Source organism: Drosophila grimshawi, unplaced genomic scaffold, assembly GCF_018153295.1.
Source record: "Drosophila grimshawi isolate 15287-2541.00 unplaced genomic scaffold, ASM1815329v1 contig_1377, whole genome shotgun sequence".
Taxonomy (NCBI): Eukaryota; Metazoa; Arthropoda; class Insecta; order Diptera; family Drosophilidae; genus Drosophila; species Drosophila grimshawi.
In genome coordinates this window covers 1099630-1120926 of record NW_025062900.1, presented here as the reverse complement: position 1 = coordinate 1120926, position 21297 = coordinate 1099630, and the positions used below count along the sequence as shown (strand labels likewise).

The 21297-nt window shown below is 37.0% G+C and overlaps 2 protein-coding genes across 2 annotated transcripts; both read left to right on the top strand.

Moving 5' to 3' along the window:
• Window positions 1-2046: 2046 nt before the first annotated feature.
• On the top strand, window positions 2047-19723 carry LOC6562550. Its single transcript, XM_032736610.2, is given in 6 exon segments — window positions 2047-2415; window positions 10096-10298; window positions 11520-11655; window positions 17503-17765; window positions 18682-18811; window positions 18930-19723. Coding segments are annotated over 6 exon segments (1203 nt in total). The 5' UTR covers window positions 2047-2261; the 3' UTR covers window positions 19247-19723.
• Window positions 10481-11068, top strand: LOC116805335 (nucleolar transcription factor 1-B). Its single transcript, XM_032736611.2, has one exon. It carries the CDS (start codon window positions 10531-10533, stop codon window positions 10990-10992), a length of 462 nt encoding a protein of 153 aa, XP_032592502.1. The 5' UTR covers window positions 10481-10530; the 3' UTR covers window positions 10993-11068.
• Window positions 19724-21297: the final 1574 nt, after the last annotated feature.

Genomic DNA, 21297 nt, shown 5'->3' with positions numbered 1-21297 from the left:
TTTAACAAGACGACGCCATTCTAGCCACATAATTAATTATGCAAAAGGCTGAGGAAAACAGAACTTGGCTATGCAAATGCCTCTCAAGTCCTCCATTTATTTGCTTATATATATATACATATATATATGGAAACCAAACACACACTGTGGGGGACAGACACTAGGACAGACATCATGTATACGCAGCGTGGTCCAAGAACAACTTACTATTTTACATAAGCCACTCAATGGGTCTGTGGCATGAATGTATGCGTGAATCTCGTTTTAAATAGCTGAAAACAAGGTGCCAAAAATTATTCATAGCTTCTAATTATTAAACATGATTTTCATTTGAAAAGTTTTCACAATGCGTGTGTTTGTTGTGCGTGTGTGCAGAATTTCTTGTGTTTGCTTAATTGATTTTATGTAAATGAAATTTCAAGCAACGCCGCTCAAAGACAATAACACACAATGGGAAACCGAATCCGAATGCGAGTTGATTAATTTATGCATTCAGCAAGCGTCTTAATTGCGTTTATTGCACAGCACTAGATTCACTCGGAAACTAAAAGGAATGCAACAGGCAGAAGGAGATGTCTGCAAATCCGTTACACATATATATTCCCGATCAGCAACAGATGTCGGGTCGATTTAGCAATGACCTCTTGTCTGTCTGCATTTTCTCTTATTTTTATATGCAGATCAAGTCTATTTTATTTGATCGATAACTGCCCCAACACGAAGATATTGATACAAGTCGATAACCGCTGGTAACAAAAGACAAAGCAGTGGGGAATATGTAGAGCTAGAGAAATTAGAAATATACCTTCTCATTTACCAGAGTCACATCAAGTTTATTTAATTATATTGATAACTATATATTTAAAAGGGTATCTCCTAGCCAAGCACTCTCGCCTATTACGTCCCAACTACGCATATCGAATAACAGCAAGTTAAATAGATAAATGTGATGATAGGTGTCTTTACATTTTAAATTGAGTACTGAGTATTTATGGATAGTTTATTTACAGTCTGGCAGAAATAATAGAAATGATTTATAAGCCTAATTGAACCTAATCAAATCGTTTCTAATTGAAAAGTAATTTATATAAATACTTGATGAGGACGAATGGAATCTGTCCTTCTTCTAATAATGATAAGAATAAAGAAGGTTTAAAACAATAGCCTAATTAATAACTGAGAAACATTAAAAAGCGAAATCTAAGATAAATTTAAAATTGAACTTAATCAGAAAAATACTTAAACTAAAACTCAACTTAAACTCATTTATTTCATATTTCTTTGCAGTTGAATGTTGCTGTTTGATGCAATGGGAAAACTGTCGTATTGCTGATGTTTGAATTAATTTCGTGCACGCGTTAAGCGAGCAGCAGGATCAGCCAACAACAGCATTAACAAGAAGAAGAAGAGCAAGAAGAAGAAGAAGAAGCAGCAGCAGCAGCAGAAGGAAGGCAAACTGTAATGGAAAAAGAAGCAGAAACAAACGCGTGCAAATAGACAAACACAAATTGCTGAACAAACACGGCCAGGGACACATGTAAATGTGTCTGTGTGTTTGTGTGTAACTGTGAATACTTTTACACTCAAGGTGTGTGTGTGTGTGCGACTGTCTGTGTGTTTTGTGTGTGTGTGTGTGCGTGTGTAGCGCATAATAAGAAGAGCAAATAGCAAAAGGAGCGCATGGAAAATAAAAATAAATAGCAAACGACAAAACGCAGGCCACAAACTAAAACAAGGAGGAGGTGCAAGAGGAGCAGGAGCAAGAAGAGCCATAGCAGCAGGAGAGGTAAGAGGAGCAGAAGGAGCAAGAGTAGCGAGAGGAGCAGAAAAAGCAGGAGCAAGTGGAGCAAAAGAACTTGGAGCCATTGGCGGATGACGCGTTCCCTCGTTGGCGGTCAAGGCGAAATTTATTGCATTGAGCAAATGAGACAAAAAAAGCAAACAACAACAACAGCAACAAAAAAGTAAAACGCAAAGCAAACAGCAGTAAAAGCAGTCAAAGGAGAAAGAAACAGCAAAAAAGAGAAAAAACAACAAATAACAATCCCAAACTGTGGCTGGAACGAAGAAAAATAAGCCAAAAAATACCGCAACAAATTGAAAAATTAAAGTTTACCAAAGCAACGCAAGCAAAACTTGTCCAAGAAAAAGTGTTGCAAGCAACCAAAAGAGGAGCAGAGGGAAAGAGTGAGAGAGAGAGAGAGAAGAGGGGCGAGCAGAGAGGAGGGGAAAAAGTAGTGGCAACACATTAATGCAACAAAATGGGTGCAACTTTGCATAGACGACGACGCTGTGGCCCCTGCCTGCAACTGAGCGACGGCTGCTGCTGTTGCTGCACCACTTGCCACACGGCATCCTTATGCAGCCTGCTGCTGACAACACTGGCAACTCTGGCAATCCTACTGCCCAGCACTGGTGAGTAGTACACTCATACAAAATAAACAACCCAAAATTTTAGTAAATTGCCACACTTTGGCCGTCTATGGTTAGTCACCATGTTGTTCAGAAAGTTTATTTCTAAAATTTGTGCTTGTGATTTTTTAAAATTTGCAGTTGCTTTTTTTATGGAGAATTTTTGCAAGAACAAAATCACATTTTTTCTAATATTTTTCTAAGTGTATTTTTTAAGCGTGAGAAGGGGAAGGGGTAACTGGTAGTAACGGTATCAGGCGTGCAACGTTGAGAATGTTTATTTAATTTATTAGCAACTTTGGCCAAAAGCGACGAACGAGACCCACAAAAATTGGCCAAAGAAGTTTTACTTTTTGTCGACCCTCCCCCAAAAGCAGCCCTCCCCTTATTGGTTTTGTGGGTGGGGGAGGGCGTGCAAATATTTTAGCCAACAATATTAGTTGGCAGACACCACGGCTGCCACAATTTTGGCGCCCCTGTGTGTGGCACATACCAAAACACCAACACACCGACATACCGACACTCTGGATATATTTTGCTTACGACCACTTAATCGATTTAAGGCCGTGTCGAGTTATTCTCTGCCCAAAACAGGAACTTTGACAGTTTCGAGAGAAAGAGATAGGGAGAGGGGGAGAGAGAGAAAGTCAGCGACTGTTGCAGAATCAAAGCAATCCGGTTTTGGAATCCATTGGCAAAATGTTCGAGAAATCGCAAATCTGTGGTAGACATTGGCGAAACGATAAACTTTGTGGCATGTTTAACCCTCTTCACGAACTTCGCTTCAGCCTTCAGCCTTCAGCCTTGACGCATTAATCTGAACTTTTGCTTTACTTATTTTTAATTAAGTTCATCAAACTTGAACTACTTGAAAAATATAAACAGAATTAACTGACATCCTTTGTGCTGCTGCGACTTAATTTATGGCGGGGATTTGTATTTTCTGCAGCTATATAAATAGTTGTTAAATATCATTGCTATAATAGTAAGACAGATACGAGATATAGGCTTAGTCTAGATTAATACTATCTTATTTATAATTATTATTGTTGGCTGCTATTTGCTGAAGCTAAATAAATAGTGGCTCAAATTTATAAATACAAAATAGATAATGTATTTTTATATATTTAATTATTATTGTTGTTTTATATTTGCTGAAGCTAAAGAAATAGTTGTATACTGACAGCAAGAACAAAGAAGACGAATTCAAAGAAGGCTAAGAATAGTAGAAAGGCTTACAAAATATTATAATATCTGAAGTGTGTTGCACCAGCTGAGTTTTATTTCAAACTGATGTTATTGCTTAAAATACTAGCTTAAGGCTTAGCTTAAAAACTAAATCGACAACTGATGAGAGCTCTCCTAAATAAATATAATCATAAAATAATCAGTCTAGACGCTTGTACAGCTGCAAAAGATAAGCATAAGAAAAGATAGTTTAAGTTCATTTAAGTTTGTTGACAAAAATTTGTCAGAGAATTTCAGCAGCAGTTCATTTTCGTATCCTTGACACAGTTGTTGTGATTATTGAGTAGCTTGGGAAAGTTTTACTCATATGCAGCAAATTAAATAATATATATAATTACTAACTGCTTTTTTACTACTCTAGTCGGCATACAGTGCGTATACGTGTTTTATGCTATGCGCAACTTTATTAACAATTTTCACACTTCATAAGCATCTGCCAGTTATTTGTGGATGTTGCATTAATTAATTAAAGAAGAGTGCTTGTTAGTTAGTTGCGTTGACGAGTTCCTTGCCAAAACTTGCACGCATTTAATTAATGAACTAACAGTGTTGAACTTTCCATCATTATCACTTGTTTTCCTCGTTTTTTTGTACAATTTCTTTAGTTTGGAACTGAGACAAGTTGACGGAGTGAATATGTTTTTTGCTGCTGCCTCTGCTTAGTATTCACAGTTAAAAAAGCAGAGAGAAAACAGCATTTTTCTTTTAAGCAAATAATTTGATCAAATACGAGTCGGGGGCAAGTAATAATTGACAAATACAACGTCGTCTAGACAGGCTGCAAAAGACTGAAAATGAAAATGATTATTATTACAGCAAGGGGCGGTAGTTGTTATTATTGTTATTATTGTTATCGTTGTTGTTGTTGCTGTTGCTGTTGTTGTTGTTCACTTAATTGGCTCGGAAAGCGCGTCCACTGAATTATAGATAAAAATCTTGCTTACTGTTATTACGAGGTCACGTACGCATTTTCCAAGCGAAACAAAAAATATCCAATGAACAAAAAAAAGAAAGAAATATTTATATAGAGAAAGGAAAGTGAGCAGCAATAATGAAATTAAGTAAACGTGGCTCGAAATGTAATCAAAATGGCCAAAAGGGAAGCACATATTTATTGGCCGCCCTACATGCCACTAATGTTAACCAACACGCAGACTGCCAACTGCCAGGTAATACAAAAAAAATGAAGAGGTGTCCATAGAATTATGTACGGGGGTGTATTAATGCAGCAGCTGATTAAAAGACGACATTCAGCAAATATTGTTATAAATTAATTGAATCACTTAGTAGCATTTAGGCAAATTAATTAACACTTTTCTCACATATTTTCAAGTCTACAAGAATAATTTACACAGCTGCATATCAATTTTGAGGTGTGAGTGTGTGGGTGGTGTGTGTGGTGTATCTGACTGGTGGTGTAATTAATCATGGCTGGCAAAATTAATGTTTTCAATTTAATTGAATTAATCGATTATGGTTATTGTTATAAATAAGCCTCGTTGTGTGTGTTTGGAGTTTTTGCCAACAGGCAGTTTACAAGCCGAAACTAATTTTAATTATATTATTACAGCTGTTTATGTGTGTAGGCGTATGTGTGTGTGTGTGTGTGTGTGAGTGTTTGCCTGCTTTAATTGATATCCTAATTAAAGAAAATAGCAATTGTTGCATTTGACAATCATAGTTTGTACATTGTCACAGCTGCTTTGATTTATTTTCCAACAAATTTCACATTCTTGTTCAGCTTATTATCATAATTTGTATTCATTTTGTGCACTTTCACCTTTTGATGACCTGCCTGAATCTAAATATAGGAAACAAAACGTTATAGTTCAATCATGCTGAACATGGTATTGACATGAGTGGAACCTCTTTTTCCGTTCCTTCTCTCTCTCTCTCTCTCTCTCTCTCTCTATCTCTTTAATATAATTATTATTATGACATAATCAACACAACTAAGCAAATTAACTTAGTATTGAAATTAATCAGACAAGACATCTAACTGAAATATGACTAATTTTCATGGAGTTTTTTCATTCATGATTATATTATAAATAAACATTATTTTTGTAAGATTACAAATAAATTTTCAGAAATTTTTGTTTTAATAATGGAAAATACTTCTAAGAAAATAAAAAAGAACGTTTTTTTCTAATTTTTCCTAAAATTTCTTCCAGTTTTCATGTCTAGTTATTTGCCAAGTTTCACGAATTGTAAATGCCTTTTTTCGAGCAGTCTGTTAACAATTGGCCCAACTAGACGCCGTTGTTGTTGTTGTTATTGTTGTTGTTGTTAAATGCAAATAGACAAATGACAAACATAAATGCAATGGAATACTGTGTGTATATATAGGAAAAGTTTCTTTTTGGACTTTGTAGCTGCAATTAAATCGCTGGCTTTGCCCATTTCTATGAGCAGGCTTCAAATCGATGACAAAGTTCTCTTGTTTTGTTTCTGCCCCATTCCCGTGCAGCAACGCAGCAGTTATGCAAATGCAAGTGCGACTGCAATGCAGCAAAGGGGCGAGAAACGTGCTCCATTTTCGACAGCAACAAACAACAATGGCAACAACAACGACAACAGCAACAACAATAACGAGCTTGACAAAAAAGAACGCACTCATTGTCGAAGGAAGAAAACGAGCCTGACACGGACAGACAGACAGACAGACAGAGAGTCGGGCATGCAGACAGAGAGACGTGGCAAGGACACAGACTGTGGCATAGACAATGGCAGCAGGCCTGCCGCAGCTGCTCTTGTTGCAGACTGAGAAACAAACTTCCGCTTCTGATTGCAGATTAAGCACGTTCCATGTCCGTCTGTCTCAATCCACCCCCAAAATCCACACCCCTTCCACCGCCCTGCTTGGGGCATGTCATTGATGCGTATTGATGCTGCAGGCAAAAACTGTTTTCTTTTTTTATTAGTAGCTCCAGGCCCGTTCAAACTGATCCATGTCGCCATCAACTAACCAATCAGTCTAACTCATCATCTTTGCATATCGCAAACCGTTGTCTTTTCATATTTGCATTATTTACTAATACTAGAGGGGGAACCTGTTTTTTAACCTAAAAGAAATCCAAAGTGTTGACTTCTGTTTTATTAATGTAAAGTCTTAAATATAATATATCTTGTATGTACCCATAATTTATCTAAGTACAGGTTTTCATATTTTGTATATAACTTTACAAGACAAAATTGTATAATTTCGCTTGCAAGATATTTTTGAGCGAAATTTGTAATATTTTAAATTATAGCTCTTCTTCTTTAATTTTAAAGTTGCTTGGGGGTTGTAATAAATTCAGAGTTGAGCATAGGATAACCATTTGTCAGAACTACATCGATATTCACAAGCTAAAACTTGTTGGTCTCAGTTTCTCCATCAGCTTATTTCAGCATCTAAAATTCAAGAATTTTTAATCAACTTTTTACTTTCAACATATCATTCAATCCTAATTCATTCTTTAAATGTCTTTAAGTTTATGTCTGAAGACATATTCAATGTTCATAACTTGTCTACAGTGTTTCATATACAGATTAATTTACAGTAAGAATAACAATAACTGTTACCGAATTTCTGCGTTTGACACTTGCGTCATCCATGAGGCAACAGCACTAGTTGCAACACTCTCGTCTTTGTTGTTCGACTTCATTTTTGTTTTTACCTGAGCCTGACATTTGACCTTGCGCCATAAATTAAATCATTTAAAAATCAACCAACATTTTTGGCAGTAAACTTTTGTGGCAACTTTATAATAGTGCTTAGAACATAACTGTGGCGTGTTCACGACATCAAATGGTGAAGTTTTCGTTTCTCTATATATATATATCTCCTGCCATGGTATTTCTTAATTAAGCACGGCGTTTGATGACAAAACTTTCCATGTTGCTCACTGCTGTTTTCGGTGTTCAGTTTTTGGCCAAATAATTAGCCAGGTTTGCCGTTGATAGCTAGGCATCAAACCTCTCCTCACTTTGACATTTGTCAACGTTGTTTTTGGGATCAGCACAAAAATATTCAGGATTCTTAGCTTGTTGACAGCATTAGCCTTGACGTGTTTTGCCCGTCCACAATTTATTTTCAGCTCTGTAACAATTTAAAATCAAAAATACATATGTGAAAAAAACTTTCGAGACTTTTAAACTAGCCACAAGCATAATATTAATACATATTTTCAAAGCGACGCAAGTAAACTGTAAGGCCAAAGCAAAGCAAAGCAAAGCATAGCTTATTGAAGTCCTTTCAAAGACAGTCATAAGGAATGGGAATTTAAGAATGGTTCCAAGCACACTTTAGTGCACCTTTTGCTACGCAATTTCTTTGACTTGCACTCTATATATATATATAAATATATATGTAAAGTTGAGAGTCGGGAGTTGGTAGTTGAGAGTGCATAATGCTAAGTCATACTTATGCCATAAATACTTGGCTCAAAGTGTCCGCCTGCACACAGAAATCGCGCAGCTCGAGCAAAAGCAAAAGTCGCCGCTCTTAAACGCAACTACACTCAGAAAATAAGTTTGAACTACATTTTTGAAACTCGCCTTATTATTCAGAAAGAAAAATTTCTAAGAGTTCAGTTTTTTTTTAAGCTGAGGATTGTACTTCTAAATTTTATTATATTTTATTATTTTTTATGGCGATTTTTATCTTAGGGTGACTTAATGTATATTTCCTTTTTTCTGAGTGTACACTCAAAGAACGCATAAGTTGACTCTTGCAGCACTTTGTGCCCCATGCCGTATGCCGTATGCCTCATGCCTGCTGGCTGTGGGCCTGGCTTCAGTTATGTTTCCCCGATTCTGGTTCCTGGCCGCTTCAATGGCGTCTGTTTGGCTTTGTCGCCGCACGCTGCTTTGTACTTGTTTATTTTGCCGCCACAGGCAAAGTGGGTGGGTGGCATTTTCAGCGGGTGGTTTTCATTCGAGCGGCGCACACAAAAAGTCAAATGCCTTTAATGCTGCCGCTTCCTGTGGCTTAATGAAAATGTGCATATATTTTTAGACCCAAAAATGCCAACGCACCACATTAACGGCTATTTATAGCATTCTGTCATCGCTCTGTCCTAAATATAACCCATATGCTAAATTCCCCATTGATCCCAAGACATTCATTTGGCCATTATTGGCTCGGCTTTTCTGTCGCGCAATTCCCGCATGTACTTAGTTCGCTCTGCATACGTCACTGGCGGAAACCTTTCAGACTTGTTGACAACTCTGGCTAAAATTCGCTAGCTTTGTGCTTAACCTTTGATGACAAGAAAATAAAATTCTGAACTGAAAAGGCAAAAGAATCCCTTTAAAATTTTTTAAATTGCCTGGAAAATTTCAACAAATAATAAATATATTTTTCTCAAATAAATGCAGGTCAAATCGATGTATTCGTAAAGTCTTATTCAACAAAAAGCATTCCGAAATATTTATTATTATTATGAGTAACAAAAATATAATTTATCTATTCTGTGTTGCACAAATAAAAAATAAATCTTAATCAATTTGACATATTTTTTCAACATTCTATTCTATAAAGATAAAATCTTGCCGTCTGGAAATATGCTTTCTGAAAAATAAGTTGAGCAAAAAGAATGCAGATCTTCTAAATTTCAGTTTGATTTTTTTATCAGATTTATTTCGGAGTGTTAATGACTTAATTTGCTTAACAAAATAAATACCTTTAATTGAATGTGGTAAATATAGGTGGATATTTAGCGATGCGTGTGAGCAGCTCAAGCAAAACCCAAACTAGATTTTCTACTGATATTCAGCTTAGTCAAGGAAACTTGCTTAAAGCCAACCCGAGTTGATCTGACATTAAACAACGACTGCTATCAGCCTTTATGCAGTGCTTCGCTGCTGGTGCAATATTAATTTCATATCTTGATTTTCGTGCCATAACTTTGACCCAAATTGTCTAAGCCTACCTATGGGCTTTTGTTGTACGCTTAAAAGTCGGCAACTTTTCTTTTCGTTTCGTTTCGTTTCGTTGTCTCGAGTGTCCACAAAGAACACACACCCCCACACACACCAACCCTCCACCACATTCTTCAACACCCCCGGCTAGAAGTTGCTCGACTATTCGTATTCAGAAATCCCGAGCACGTTTCGCACGCCTCAAGTTGACTGGGTTGGTTGGTTGGTTGGCTGGTTGGCTGTCGGTTCCTTCGCATTGTGTTGGCTAAACAAAAGCGCATTGTTTTGCGTCCCCGACTAGCGAAATTTCTTTCGATTTCCTTGACTTTTATGCACTTGCTGTGTGGGTTATTTATGGGCCTCTGGCATTGAGCAGCTGAAGTGCAGGCGAATCCAGAGTTGTCATTGTTCTAATAGCTGGTTAAAGAATAAAGAAGAAATACAACGCCTTTTAAACTTAGTTAATCGACTAGTGTACATCATTCCTTAAATAACTAATCCATGCCACTCCTCTCTCATTTTCTGCAGTGGATTGCCTGACAATGACTGAGATACGCATACCAAAGCATATTATGCGGCACGAGGATGCCGTCTTGGGCTGCAAGTACGATCTGGATGGCGAGTCCTTGTACTCGGTTAAGTGGTACAAGGATGGCTTCGAGTTCTATCGCTATGTGCCACGTGACATGCCACCCGGACAGGTCTTTCCGCTGCCCGGTGTCGATGTTGAGGTAAGTGTGAAGAGTCCCTTTCTCTTCTTTTTTTTTTTGCAGCTAATCTGATTCACAGGACACAATTCCACTGAGAAGCAGTTGTAGTAGTAGTTGTAGTAGGCAAGTATTTGCTCGTCAGAGTCAATATTAGGAGTGTTTGCTGTAGACAGGCAGACGACATTCAGGAAATACATCGACTCGATTGCGTTTGATTTTTATTTTTATTTCTTCTTTGGGAGGCTCTGTTAAAATGTACTCACGTAAGAAATCAAAGGTGCTGCAAACGTTGGAGGAGTGTGTGCCACCCGTGGACGAGGACGATGCTATCGATACGATGGCCCAAATGATGGTCCAACATCCCAAAAGCAATCCTATTGAGGCGGGAATGCGTCTGGGTAAAATTGACAAGCAGCATAGCCTAATGCATCTGGAGAGTCAAGTGAAGTTGCATGCGGCCATGGAGCACTTTGATGCCACTCCCGAACAACTGGACACGGCGATGCCAGTGAGTGATAAGGAGCTAAATGAATTGGTCGAGGTGGCTGCATCCCTAAATGATGATGATGAAGATGAGGATGACTTCGAGGAGGACGATGACGACGACGACGACGAGGATGAGGATGATGTTGGAGAGCTCGATGAGGGTGGTGATGCTGATGATGATGTTAATGAAAGTCTCGAGCTATATAATCTACATGATCGTCCGACATGATGGGTGTCTGCCCAAATCTGTTGTTTAGTCGCTTCTGTTACAAAATTTAAGATTAATTAAAAAGAAAATTGGTTTATTTCTTGGGTGAATGTTTTAAGTTTGCATAAGTTTGAGCAATATCGGCAAAACTTTAGTCAGCCACTAATTTGACGGCTTCAAAATAGATTTTAATTATTTTACACTTTATTTAAAAGAATTAATTGAATGTTTCTCAAGTTTGCCTCTTATCAGTTAAGAAATTGAATTTGCTTACTTATTTTACAATCAATTCATAAATCACTTGCTTTATTTCTCAATTGAAAATTTGAAATTGTTATAGCGTCTTAAATCTGGATAATGTGCAAAATCAGCAACTCTTTTGTCGGCCATAAAATGGTATTTTGGAGAGCATAAATATTCTTTTCGATAGCTGCAGCAATTGCTCAACACTTGACCCGCTTACAGAATATGCCTTTCACTTTTTATCTTTTTTCTTTTAAATAATCGTTAAATTTTTGTTTTATCTTATGTATTTTATTTGCTTGCAGTTGCAAAATTCAACGGACATTGCCGTTGTCCTGCGCTCGGTCAGCCTGCAGTCGACGGGGCGCTATCGGTGCGAAGTGTCCGGCGAGGCGCCTTCGTTCCAGACAGTTTCCGGTCACGAGGACATGATTGTTGTGGGTAAGTGTGTGCGAAAGAGCCAAATGGCCAAAGAGCCGGAAAGTGAGGGGACGGAGTGGAGTGAAGGGCTGTGGGCAGGACGAGTGTGTGTGTGTGTGCTGTATACAGTAAGATTAATTGCTCAGCATGGACAAAAGCGATGAAAAGTAATCTGTTTCCTTCTATAGAGTGCACACACACACACACAAACACACACACATTAAAACACACGCATAGTCAACACATGCACTCAGCAAAGTAAGCGTCCTGAAATTTAGAAAATCGCCTTACTTTCGGCTTAGTTTATAGTCAAATATTAGAAGGGTTTCTCTTTTCTTATTTTGAAGTTCGATTTTCTCATAATTGGAGAGAGAAAATATGTCAAACTACCAGTTTCTTTATTTGTATTTTCTTTTTACTATATTTTTTATGTATTATTATTTTATTTTTTTATATTATTATGTACTTAGTACACTAAAGGAGCGAATCGAGTTGAAGTTCGAACTGATTTTATTAGATGACTCTACCCTTAAAGCCTACCCTTATAGCTAACAATATTCACTATTATCTACAGCAGGGAATTAATCTCTACAATTCTCTATAAGGAATAATTTTATAAAAGATCAGATTATTAATATTATTTATACTTTTATCTGTTAATTTATTGCCCATGAAGGGTCTCTTCTTAAATATGGTTTCCTTCTTGAACATTATTGGACATTATAATTTAACTACTTCAGATACTCAACTATTTAAGAGAGTAAATAAATATAAAAAATATAGTGTCGATTAAAGAACTTAGAATAAATTTAAGTTTCAAAGCCAAAGCAATAAACACTAATTTTAATTAAAACAAATTTTAGTAAGTATTTCCTTCATTTCTACTCGTTAGGAAAGATTTTCTATTTAGAAATTAGAAATGATTTCTTAAAAACACCACAAATTTTTCAGTCTTCAGCTCGTTATTCATGTTAAGATGATTTTTAAAAATTTAATGCCATTTTTTCTGAGTTTTCAGGGCGATTTTCGTATTAAAATGCTTTTCAAATTGTAATCCTTTTGTTTTGCCGAGTGTAGGAAGCGCATATGTATATGAATAAATATATAAAATATTTCGCATTTATTTAGTTTATGCTTTGGCATTGTTTCGCGCTGCGATTTACAAATTCTCAAGCATGAAACCTGTGCCAAAAAATGAGAAAGACACACTCACACATAAAGAAAGGAAAAGAAAGGCAAATGAAAATTAAACATGCCACACAAGCGAGGCGGGCGAGGCGAGGCGTGGCAGGGCAAGGCAGTCAGCCACTTGGCCAGTTGGGCAGCGTTCAACAACCTTCACACAGATAGACTATGTCTGCACAGCTGTATATCCATATATATACATTATGTGTACATGTGTGTGTGTGTGTGTGTGTATTTGTATTATTCTGCTGGCAAATTGCCCATGTACGTGATGCAATTCAGTTGCTCACTTACAGCTCCAGACCTGAATCCAACCAAGCAGCCTGGGAGCCTGGGAGGTGGATTTGGATTTGGATTTGGTTTGGTCTGTGTGGACTGACTGCTGACTGGCTGACTGGCTGCTGGCTGTTGGCTGTGCTGCAACTTAATTTGAAATTTTTGCGCAATCCAACAAAACATGGCGAAAATATGGTAAAACGCAATATGAAAAAGTGCTTTGGGGAAAACTTAGAATAAACGTGTTTAATAACAGCCGCAACGGCCGTCAGAAATAAATCCCAGTTGGTATTCGCTGCTTTCCCTTCGTTATTTGCGCATTCGCCATTTTTGCCAGCCTCCTCAACTGGTCTTCACTTATTGCAAACTTGATGTTTTACAGGCACACACACAGACACATACACACATTGTGTGTAAGTCCCATAACCACTAGAAAATTTAAGCACCCAATGAGCACTTTTACTCAAACATATTCAGTTGTGATTTAAACATAGAAATGAATAACAATTTTGATTTGATTCATAACAGTCAAGGGCTTTTACTTAGTTACACTTGGTTAGCTAAGTAACAAAAGCAGGTAAGGCAACAAGTTAGAATTTTCATAAGACAGGCAAGATATCTAAAAATAAATAATTGATATATATTAAGAATGAAATGTATCTATCTGTAAATCAGAATAATATGTTGATGTTTCCACGTCATAAAACAAATTACAATTTCATAATAAGTAAGATACAAAATAAATTAACTATTTAATACTGTGAAAAATTCATTTAAAATTTATATGAATCAAGCATAAAGCCAAGCATAAACAAGTGAAATTATTTTTTGTATTATACAAATAAAAGCGAAAATATAAATATAATTACCATAGCCCGTAAAGCAAAGTGAAAATATTAATACAATTAACATAGCCCGTAATTATAATTACATTTTCATTTTTATTTGTATCATCAACACAATTAACTCCCTTGAGATCAACGCAATAATTTATCAGATTCAAACCTAAGCTGCTGGAATAAATAAAAAACAACAATAATATATATAAAAATAATGCTTTAATCGAGAAAGCTCGACTGGGAGATGCCCTACAACCAGATTTGGCCTGCTTTGAAAAGGGGTTTCGATTAACAAAATCTCTGTTTTTACTGATCTTAAGTGGATATTATATATAGATTAGAATTGAGTCATTTATTGCTATCGGCAATCGATTTGTATCGATATTCGATATTAAATTAACTCAACTTAACTTTATCGATATATGGCACATGAGAACATCCTAAATTTAAAGTCTCTAGCTGTTATTTTCATTCTGTCTTCTGCCTAATACATACTGTTGCACAACTTCAGCATACCCTTCCTGCCATTTTTAAAGGGGAAAATCCAAATAATATTGTATTAATCTTTATTATTGCATTAAATACTCTTCCGTCCTGAGCTGCAAGCAAATGAATACCAAGTGCAGTTGTAAATAAGCCAAGTGTCTGTTTCTAATGTTCATTTTGGTAAGCTGAAGAGTGAGCTAGGGCAAGGACAGGTGGCAGGGGCAGGGACAGGTGGCAGTGGCAGGTAGAATTGTCGTGGGCAACATCATTATGATTATCATTGACATCAGCATTGGGGGGCTCAATTGTTGGTCCCCAGGCAATTTTGTGTTCGTTTCCGTCAGGTGGAAGAAGAGAGGAGGTTCGCTATCAAACTGTGCATATCGCATAATTAGGCTAACTAACTAACTAACTGGGCCTATAACCAACGGGGTATAAGTATATACATATATATATATATATATATATATATATATATATATTTAAGATATTCGAGGACGTATACTGCAATCAGAGCTGCACGCTTCCGCTTTAGCCAGGGGAATTACATATATAATTGTGCTTGACTTTAATGTTTGCCAAGCGATCTGAATCACTATAACCCCTCCCATATCCCCTTTACCCCCTCCCTCCCCCCATCCGCATACTTGGCGTAAGCGGCTCAAATCAGCAGCGACTCTTGCAAAATCTATAAAGTTAATGAATCATCTGTTAATGGCAGAGCAAAAGAGAGAAAAGGCAGATTTAAATTGCCGGAATATTGAAATTAATGCGACAGTATATTCAGGCTTATATTTGAGTGTTTGTACTGATGTGTGTGTGTGTGTGTGTCTGTGTGTTCGCTGTGGCTTAAATAATTGAATGCGATTACTGGCGCACCGGCTAAATGACGAGGCAAAATACTGTTGACCCAGTTAGTGAGCTCAGATGGTTTTGATAGCTTCTGCCTGGCAGCAACAACAAAAAAAAAGCGGATTAAATTGAAGTACAGGTGCGGAAATTGAATTTGAAAATAGAAACGGAAACATAAACGGAAAATATTGTCGACTGAGCAAAGTAAACATTGCACACTTAATTAGTTTATCATAAGCTGCCAGCTTTCCAATAATAATGTGCCACATATATGCAATTTTTTTGGCCAATAAACATTTTCCGCTTAGGCTTTGCAAGCTGATAAATTTGTGTATATATATATATGTATATATATATAAATATATACTCTTTTTTGGGTTTATCAGACAATGGGGCAGCAACTGGTTTCATATTTGAAGACAAACAATGTTGGACAATGTAAGCTCCACCAAAATGGTCGACAATTATAACCAATTGGTCAACACAAAAGAGTTCATTTTTTTTATAGAGAAAGGGGTAAAAGTGTGCACATTATAATAATAAAAAAATAAAGAAGAAAAGTATTCAACAGCTCAATCAATGTCAGCGAGTAGTGAGCTAAAATAGTCGCGTCTCATACAGAAAACAAACGACTGAAAGTAATAATTTATGCAGTTGAGCAGAGCTGAACAATAAGAGAACAAAATAAATAAATAAAATAAAAATAAAACAAGCAAAATGTGGAAAGCAGTACACAAATAATGGAGCACTGAAAATTCATACAAAGCATGCAGAAATTTTCCCTTTTGCTTTTTTGTCTTTTACTTTTCTCATTTTCTCTTTCATCCACTTTTTATTTGAGTTATTATTATTATTATTTTTTTGGCTCAGCACAAGGCCTTGCATTTATTATAGCAATTTTGCTGTGGGCGGAAGCAGGAGGCAAATATTAATACAAGAGCAATCAAAATTATTATTATCATTTTTAATGCCAGCGGAAGTGAAAACGGCGACTCTCACAAAAAGACGTCATCGACTTTGTACTTAAAGAAATTATGCCAGACATAAGATAAGGGAATTCACTTTAAGAACCCATTTAGCCGATTTTTCATTACCCAAAAAAAGCGGGAATGGAATTATATATGTATATATACATATATATATATATATGTGATGCAATCAATTTAATTAGATTCATTGTTAAATTTCCACTTAAATCGAATTGAACAGCCGGCCAACTGGCCAGCTGACTCAACTGTTTATTGGTCGGCTGACTGACCCAATTGGCAAACATCCAGGTCAAAATCAGACACAATGCACGTCGATAACAGCAACAAGAATGAACACACCAACAACAATAACAATCAACAACATTGTTGCCAATTGTTGTTTGCTATTGGAAAAGTGAACCCACAAAAATGCCCAAATTTAGTAAAATTGTTGTCTTCTGTTTAGCTGAAAGGAAATTTAATTGCATACATTTAAACTGTGAAATATTAATTAACGCAGTATGAAGTCCTTGACTTCATAATTAAAAATCTGCCAAAGTTAATTAATAAAAGTAAAAATCTAAAATATATAATCATGACAAAGCATCTCCAAAATCTAAAATATATAATCATGACAAAGCATCTCCAGATTGAAAATTAGTTTAGTTGAATTTAACTCGAATAGCTTCTGCATTTGAAAAATTGTTTAAACGCCACCACTTGGACAAAAATTTATATATTTTCAATAACCATGTCTTGTTGATTACTCCTTGATCTCTAGAATAATAAAGTAGATCAGAACTATTTTAAAAGCTTTGAATGCATTTTTATCTCGATTTCCATGTTAAAATCCTTACCTCAAAAAGTGGTTCAAAACTTTCTTTAAAATTGAGAGATTTTAAAAAATTCAGCTTCCAGATCAAAACTATATTTAGAGTTGAAATCACAATTCAGACAGATTTCCACGCTTAGATTTTAGAGCCAGAAAGTGCTGCTGGGAACGGCTCAACACTTTCAACCGCCATAACCTGGTCAAAACTGACCCGATTTTGACAATCAATTATTTTTTTGGCATGATTTCAGATTTTCTAGCACTATTTAATTAAGCTGGTCAATTGTGTACATGATGCGGTTATAAGTTATGGTCTACACTCGAATATCTTTTCTCTTTATAATGGCTAATCCACGTGGCCAACACTCACACACACACTCCCTGTTTCTATGTGTTTCTGTGTGTGTGTTGGACTTATTTCTCGTTGCAGTAACGCCGAAGCATGGACCACAAATCACTGGCGGTCAGCCTCGCTATCAAATTGGCGATGTGGTTCGCGTCAATTGCACATCGGCGCCATCGAAGCCCGTTTGCCATCTCAGCTGGCTGATTAACGGTTTGCATGCGAACCGCTCCCTGCTCCGCCCCTACGAGCCGCTCGTCGTTGGCCGTGAGGGACTCGAAGTGGCCCGACTGGGTCTGGAGTTTCGGGTGCGCGGATGACATTTCAAGCACGGCGACATGAAGCTGAAGGTGAGTTTTGCTGCCTGCCCAGCATCGGATCGGTCTTAAGCTGATTATGGCCCCTGAAATTGATGCATTACATTGGCCATTGGACGTTGGCTAGAGCTCAGTTCGTTGGAGCTGTAGCTGTAGCTGTATTTGTAGCTGTATCTGTAGCTGTAGCAGCTGGAGCTGGAGCTGGATTCCATGGCCGGAATGAACGTTTTGATTCAATTTGCGACAACATTACATGACAGCGCATGTTGATTACTATCTGACAGCAGTGGTGTGTGGCTGTGTGTGTATGTGTTGCTGTGTGTGTGTGTGTGTATGGCTGTGTGTGTCTGTCGTAAAGGCCACAAAAATTTCATGCACAACTTTTATGAGGCGACCGACAAATTCGCTACTGGGCAACAACTACGTACACTCGAGAAAAATAATCAGACTGAAAATTAATACACTTTTGACACAGATAGTGTAATTCAAAGAGGACAGCTTCTCTTTCTATAAACATCTATAATTTATAAATAATTTGTCTAAATTCCCAGGGTTTGATTTTTAGTTGTCTTCTACAGACAAACAGCATTTTTTTTTTGCACAGTAATAAATTTTATGCTAAAGACCGGAACTTTTTTTTTGAATATTTGGTGCACTTTTCATTTTCGGAGTGTACGTATCGTGGGCCGCTCTGGTCACTCCGACCGTGTCGTCCATTTCCATATGAGAGTCATTTTGGGTTATCAGCTCAGCGCGTGTGTCAGTTAATGAAAGCATAAAACTTTTAGTGCGCCGTCAACGCTCAGACAAATACTGTGCCCCCGCAACCAGCCCCTGCCACAGCTACAGCTATTGTTGCACTTAGTGTCCGGCACAGATTTCATGAGGCCGTTAACAGCTGCAGAGCGGAGGAGGGGAAGATTTTAACGAATGTTACTCTCATTTGCAGTGTGTCGCGAAAATCTCGTCGGTGTATTGGCAGAGCAACGAGGAGAGTGTGGAGAGTGATAAACATCAGCGCATACCCGTCTTGGAGTCCAGGGAGACGGTGCGAACGAATCAGGACAAATCACTGGAAGGTGAGTCAACGCAACATCAATCATAAATCAGCGCAACAGTTGTCGAAGATGCAACAAATACCTGCCACTTTCTCTTTCTCTCTCTCTCTCTCTCCCTCCTCCTCTATTCATAACGCAGACAAGCAGCTGAAGAAGAGTCGTCGTCCTGCGGCCGCAACATCTGCAGCCGCCGCCGCCGCTGCGGCAGCAGCAGCAGCATCCTCCAGCTTTAGTTTGTCCGCATCCATGGGCTGGTCGAGGATATTAGGCCACAAATCCATTGCACGCATTTCGCTGTACGCGTTGCCCGTCTTAATAGCATTTCTGTGTAATGTTGCCAGCGCCTCTTTGGGTGTTAAGCCAGTCACGCCCACCACAACAACGATGGCCACAAGCAGGAGCAGCAGCTGCTGCCAACATGACCACTGCCAGTTGGCCCAATTAGCCGCCAGATAACAATTAACGAAGATATATGGCGACTGCTCGGTGACATCCCACAAACTTAGGGGTTCCGTGTAAATATTTCTTCGACTTGCATAGAAAATAAAAAACCCACATTACGTATACGCCGCATATGCCGTGCGCAAATTAATCAACTGAAGCAGTAGCTGCGCTTAGCCATTGTACATAAGGTATAAACATATATATGTATTCCATATTTCAGACAAAGTTTATTAGTGGGGTAAAGGGTGTAGAGTTCTTGCCTGTTTCCACTATGAACCACATTTCCCACATTAATTATTATATTATTTCTATTTCTCTTTGCGAAATCAATAAGAAAAAGTTACTTAAAATATAAGACAGACTATGAACACCCAAATGAATAACAAAGAAATTGAAAAATTAAAAAAATCGATTTCATTTCTATGTTGCCTTCGGCATTAAACTATTCGCAATTATTAAACATATATAAAGTCAATTAAAGTATAATTATATCTTAAAATAAGCCTATTAATTTTATGTTATTCATTGCCATAATTTTCTAAGAAATGTTGATAGTGGAAGCAGGCATTAAGTCTCTATCAGATCGTTGTTCCTTTCGGGCTTTTAATGCAGGCTAAGAAAAAGATGCTCAAAATTGTTATAAGAAAATAAGAAGAGAAATATTGAATATATCCTAAACATTAAAGATATGCATGTACTTAAGTAGCCAAATCTGTACAAGCATAGTTAAAGGAATCCTGTTCAAAATATATATTGCTATAAATTTAAGACAACAATTAGACAAAACTAGAGTCTTCATCATTGGATGCTTAAAATGAAATCAAAAACACAATTTCTATCTAGATTTCAATGTCTTTAAACAAGAATATATATTGTTGTAACTAGCCATAAGTGTAAACCTAATTTACCGCAAAAAGCGTAAGCCAAAAAACCAAATATATAAAAAAAAATGAAGCGAAATTGGATTAAGAAAATATATTCAAATGCTGCTTGAACAATTTCAAATATGTTCAAATATTCCCAGCTTGTGCAGCGGAATGTACTCAAATAGAAATGAATAAACATATATATATATATATAAGAATATCTGCAAACTTGACCTAGATAAAATGGGCGAACTGTACATTTCCACAGAATAAGCTATTTGGTAGGCATAACTTGTACAGTTATTTCTCTTCTTCCTCTACTTTGTAATGTTAATGCTTCAGCGCACACTCTAAAATACACTCTCAAAAATACACACACACATGTACACACATTGACAAACCTGTGCATATCCAGTGCATATCTTGGTTAGATTAAAGCAAACAAAATTGTTGAATGTTTAGCATAAGCTTAAAAATATGCAAAAAATTGCAAAATATTTAAGAATTCCATCAAGTTAAGTGCATCAAATATCTTAGCAGTTAGCAGTGTAAATGATTATTATGTAATAATGAATGTTATTAAGTCTTTAAATAAAATGCAGTGAAAATCGAAATCTAAAATATGCCCCAATAAGTAGGCAACATTTTTATATATTCCTTTTATATTTTACATAGCTGCAATTGCAACTGCAGCGAGAGCTGTCATTGTCAGCAATTGTGCTTGCCGCGCGCTTTGTTGTTGCCACATCTATTTTTTATTGTTGCTGACGCTGCCTGCCTCATTTTATTGTTATTCTATTTACTTGTCGGATTTGAACCACCCGCACCACCGTCCCCTCGGCACACACCTCTTTTGTTGTGTGTTCGCCTCTTGCTTTTAATGTGCCTTATTTATTTTTACGTTGGGGGTTGCACTTATGGGCCAGGGTTGGAGCTGCGTGTGCCATGCACTTAAAAAACATTTGATTACGTGTCATATATCAACACATACCACGATTGAATTTCAGTCGTGATTGCCACGCATAAACCAAACAAAACAAAACATTTACCGATAATCAAGCTGAAAACAACCAAAAAATAAGCAACCCATTGCGATTATGTAAGCATTTTTTATACCCAACATATCTATTATATTTAACAAAGCTTCAGACTCTGCCTAAGTAGGTTGTTTGAGTATTGAAATAGCTGATGAGGCAT

Excerpts from the sequence above, each read along its gene's own strand:
- LOC116805335 (XM_032736611.2), top strand. The coding sequence starts at position 10,531 with ATGTACTCACGTAAGAAATCAAAGGTGCTGCAAACGTTGGAGGAGTGT.